Below are 5,000 nucleotides of genomic sequence, written 5' to 3'. Positions count from 1 at the left end.
TAAGCTTGGAATTTTGGGTTCTCATGATAGCCTGATTTTGGGAATTTGTCTCTATAGGGTGCGTCACTCTCGGTAAAAAATACCAAATCTAATCCTAACTAGTGCTGCAATTTGGACATGCCAGCATGAATACTTATTGTCTAGTGGAATGTATACCAATGCCTCGTACACTGTCCTTGCTCTAAGATATGTGTGCTATATTGCTGTTTGCTTGTTTGGCCATTACTGCAAGATCTACAGCCTCTCGAAAATATATTTTAGTCCTATTCATTTGAAAGTTGTATATGTTGTAGCCAAATTCATAATTCATAAATTATACGTTTTCCATGCATCTGATTTTTCCCTCAAGAGGCTGCAGCCCCTGAGGCATTGTCCAATATGGTGTGCGAAGCTCCCATTAGCAATGAGTTCAACAATTCAAAGTTTGGTTATTTCTCAAAAATCTTATACCTGCCAAAATGACAGGTATAATAAAAAAAACTTGCTTTGGACATGTGACATTCAGTACACGTTGTTATTACAGACTGTCCTAAATTTTGTCTAAGGAATGTGAAAAACAAAAACATTTGGAAATGGTAAATACACATATGATAAGGCAGATATAAAAACAATATTATTTAGGAGACCCTTGACTCGGTACTAATTTACTAGGGACATAACTCCATCTGTGATCTAGGGAATCCCAAGTATTGTGAATGTTCAAGATGGTTTGAAAAAAACAAAACAAATGATACCCCCACAATTTTACTAACTTTGACGACATACAAAAACACTAGTCTATTAGGCTATGACATTTTCTTACACGTATATGATGTGACAGTCCTAATACTGTCTAGAAATTTACCAACAACTTTTGTATGAAATTAATTTGTTGGTAAGTTCTATCAAATGATACCAAATAATGACTTTGGCAAATTGAAAAATGGGACTGACCATCGCCTATCAAACCTGAATTCATCCTTGAGATTTAGCCTCTAAGCTCTCAAACAGGATTACTACTGTTTCCGACAAGCGTCCCATGACACTGCATTAGCACAGAGCGGTCTGTAAGCGAAATGCTATGTTAGTGGCAGCAGCATCATGTCCTCACCTGCGTCCTGGTGCCAAGGACTCAACTTGAACAGCTTGATTATCTTGGCCAGCACATCCCGCACCGTCCGCGCCTCCTCCTCGTTGACACTCAGAACCACCAGCTTCCTCTCATCCTCTAAAAAGTCGCTGAGATCCAGCTTAATTCTCATGTTTCACAATTGTTCTCAGAGCACCCACGGGCTCCCGTAATTGAAGATTGTTGTGACACTCTTGACGTCCGGCGGCGGAGGCGTCGGGGCCCAGAAGCCGAGTTCTCATTGGCCGCCGCCGGAGGCCGCGCCGCCCATTGGCCGCCGCGCCGCCGCCCGCCACTCTCCGGCCGCCCCTTCTATGGGAAATGCGTTCGGACTTATAAAGTCTATGGGTCTGGCCTGCAAACGCATCATTTAACTAAAACTAACGCTCCGATTTGCAGAGGGACATGTATAGATCATCATATCATTCCATTAAAAAGAAAATAAACGCCGTTCGGCATTGGGGACCACCTTTTGTTACCATAGCAACCGAAGAGTTTATACACAGTGGCAGAGAAAAGACATCAAAGGATTCGCTTTACCATGGAATATACTTTTATTAATCTACCATACAGGAAGTTCGTCCATCAAGAGGATAAAGGCATTCAGAATTTGTTACGGAAATGGTAAGGATACAAGTAGGAGAACAAATTAACTGAGCCTAACATAGTTATATCTGCAATACGAAGATGGGTCATTCTTTACTATTTTCGCAGGTCAGTGTTGGGAAGACTGACATGCCATGCTTACGCATTTAACCAGGAATTTCAGGCCTACAACCTGAAGCAGTTTGTTGAGGCAAGTGAAAAATATATGAAAAGTTTTATAACGTTATCTTGTGATCTAATACACACACACACACACACACACACACACACACACACACACACACACACACACACACACACACACACACACACACACACACACACACACACACTCACGCACACCCGCACACACACACACACACACAAACAACACACAGAGAGAGAGAGAGAGAGAGAGAGAGAGAGAGAGAGAGAGAGAGAGAGAGAGAGAGAGAGAGAGAGAGAGAGAGAGAGAGAGAGAGAGAGACTCATCAGTAAGTCTCACTGTTGCTAAAAAATATATCGCCCTTATTTCCTATGTGTGGCGTACCTGGCTCAACAACAGTGAAATAAACCCAACACATTTGCAACTGCCTTCTTGATCAAATAAGTCATCTGTCATATAAGATAATTCCTTTTCGGATTGTTCTTTGGCTAACATGTTGTAATGAAGCGTAACATATTTAAATAAGTTTGCACATTATTTGTAGTGTTTTTAGAGATAATAGAAAAATCATAGCATATTAATGATGATAATAATAATAGTAATGATGGCGATAATAATAACGATATTAATGATGATGATAATGATATTAATAATGATGATGATAATAATGGCAATGATAATGATAATGATGCTGATAATAATTATAGAGATAATAACAATTATAATAATTATATAATAATAATGGTAATGGTAATAACATCAAAGAAATAATAGTGACAATGATCATAATGTTTACCGAAACCAAAAATGATCAACTAAATGTCCACCGTCCGTCCTACTTTTATTTCTACAATTGTAAAGTCAGTCTTTTAATTCCGATCATATGCTACCGTATGTTGGCACTCTGTTTTGTTAGATTATATCAAGCATATATATAAAGTAGGTATGTTACATGAGCCTGCTGCTCTCACTGTATCTTGCCTGCAGTGTGACATACAGCCTTGTCACATATGTTGACATTTTTCTGAATGCTTGTATTTTATTTGTGATTTTATTGTGTTGTAGCAGTTTTCCTTTCTTGAATGCCTTACTTTTATTTATTTACTTGTTTTTAGAAGTTTCTCCAAGTGATAGGGTCACCTTCGAGTCGTTATACTGTCCCGTATCACAAGAATTACTCTATAGGTTTAATAATGCCGTTAGACTCCCGAAAGCAAACGGTGTGTGAGTACGCTGATGTTCTATTGATGCAAAGTTTCTTGTGTATTCACGTCGTAAAAGCTAATCCCTGGATGGCTTAATTATAGTCCTATAATTGGGGTTTTATTATCAGAAATAATGAAGACTGCTTTATACCATGTGATCCTATTATAGGGTAGAATAATATGTCACTAACAGACATATTCATGTATGATTTACAGACTTTTCACGAAATGGCTGAGGCGCACAATGCATCTGTGGTGACAGTTTTAAGGTATCGGTGACAAATTAAATGTCTTAACTCTAGTTGTTGTGTTACAGAGTTTTGTTAAAAGTCCCGCAGTCGCCTCTACGCTTGAGGTATGGCGTGGACAATACAGAGGACCATTGGGTAAGTTCCTGCAATACCTCCCTCGATTTTGTGGCTAAACTAAGGTTGTTATTTTCTTAATATTGGACTCACTCAAAAGAACCCACTAATTAGTTGTTGTTTTTTCTCTATCTTAAAGATAAACTGATTCAAATTTAAGTCATCTTGTTATACCTGCAGATTAAAGGCTCCTTTCTTCGTTCTTCTGTCTTCTTTGCTGAGAATCTTCTATCTTGAAATGAAATTCTTGGCCAATATGCTCAGTTTTCTTCACTCCGGCATTAGGTTCTGGTCTTTTACTCGGTCCTAGAAGGAGCTTATAGCTTAAAGTTATAACTCAAAGTTATATGACCCAGGATAGTATATTTTACGTTATACCAAAAGTTGCATCTCTCTTAGAAATGACGCTACTCTGCTGAAAGCTTATCTTTTCTCTTCCCTGCTGATTACCTTCTTTATAATGATAATCCTGAAAATATATGGTTACGTTTCTAACCTTGGAACCTTGAAGCTCTGGTCACCTGGGTTATGCAATTACATGTCAGTGATTCCACATGCTTGGTAATCTGGACTACATGAGAGAAATCACAAGTAGAGTGGAGTCTGGCGCTGTAATTTTGCTGTCCCATTATAGTTCTTTATCATGGCAGTGAAAGCTTAAGGGAAATTCAGCATCCTGACCCCAATGATTTAATCCAATGTTAATTAGCTTTAGCTCTCAAAATATGGCGCTTCCGAATGCAAATACACTGAAGTAAATATGTGGTTTCTGTTATTTATAATGCTTGTTGCTTGTTACATTTTAGCATCGAATTATCTCGTGTTGCTGGCTATTCAAATATTCACTATTTCAGGGTTGAAATTCTGTTCTTACTAAATAAGTGGTGTAGTGTTTCCATGCCTTTAAAAGGTATTTAACCGACACTTACTGTAAATGTCAAAGAAAAAACTTTTATTGTGAGAAATGTCTAACATATTTCAGCATATATCATCTAGGACTTTCAAAATATTTTCACTCCATATAAGAGTAAATTGATAAAAACCGATACCTGATATAGCAAGAAACCACCGTTGTTGCAATTCATTTTTTATTATCATCTTGAAGGTTTCCAATCCTTTTTCTGCTCCATGTACCATATTTATGATCTAATTTAATACGTCCACCATATTAGCCTTCTGTTTCCACAAGGCAACATCGCTGCTGCCTTTATTCAGCTTCTTGCATCCCTCTTGATTTTGCTTCCATTAATATATTAAGAATTGTAATCAGAAACACTTACTGCTGTGTGGTAATTTCAGTCCTCTTCGTAATGATTTCGGCAACTTTCGTAACGTTAAATCATATGTATGTTCTAATACATTGATTCTCTTGAACTTCTGCCGCCGTTTAGTATCAAATACCAAAGAAAATCATGTGTGAATTATACCAGCTCAGTCTCACACACACACACACACACACACACACACACACACACACACACACACACACACACACACACACACACACACACACACACACACACACACACACACACACACACACACACACACGTGTGTGTGTGCATATGTAA

General features: G+C 38.1%; 2 protein-coding genes across 2 annotated transcripts in view; one reads left to right on the top strand and one right to left on the bottom strand.

Moving 5' to 3' along the window:
• The window catches only part of LOC119583346, a gene marked incomplete in the record, with an annotated part of 28,054 nt that extends 26,710 nt beyond the window's left edge, over window positions 1-1,344 (bottom strand). Inside the window, 1 exon segment of the mRNA XM_037931818.1 lies at window positions 1,091-1,344. Within this exon segment, the coding sequence (XP_037787746.1) occupies window positions 1,091-1,241 (151 nt within the window).
• A 110-nt stretch (window positions 1,345-1,454) lies between these two features.
• LOC119583663 (cilia- and flagella-associated protein 300-like) overlaps window positions 1,455-5,000 on the top strand; it is a 4,918-nt gene continuing 1,372 nt past the window's right edge. The window contains exons 1-3 of the mRNA XM_037932257.1: window positions 1,455-1,732; window positions 1,823-1,904; window positions 3,381-3,450. Coding sequence (XP_037788185.1) covers window positions 1,650-1,732; window positions 1,823-1,904; window positions 3,381-3,450 — 235 coding nt within the window. The 5' untranslated portion in view covers window positions 1,455-1,649. The remainder of the gene's footprint in view (window positions 1,733-1,822; window positions 1,905-3,380; window positions 3,451-5,000) is intronic.

The sequence above is a fragment of the Penaeus monodon genome, chromosome 17, assembly GCF_015228065.2.
Source record: "Penaeus monodon isolate SGIC_2016 chromosome 17, NSTDA_Pmon_1, whole genome shotgun sequence".
NCBI lineage: Eukaryota > Metazoa > Arthropoda > Malacostraca > Decapoda > Penaeidae > Penaeus > Penaeus monodon.
The sequence above is the reverse complement of the archived record's forward strand: the minus strand, read 5'-3'. Positions and strand labels throughout refer to the sequence as shown.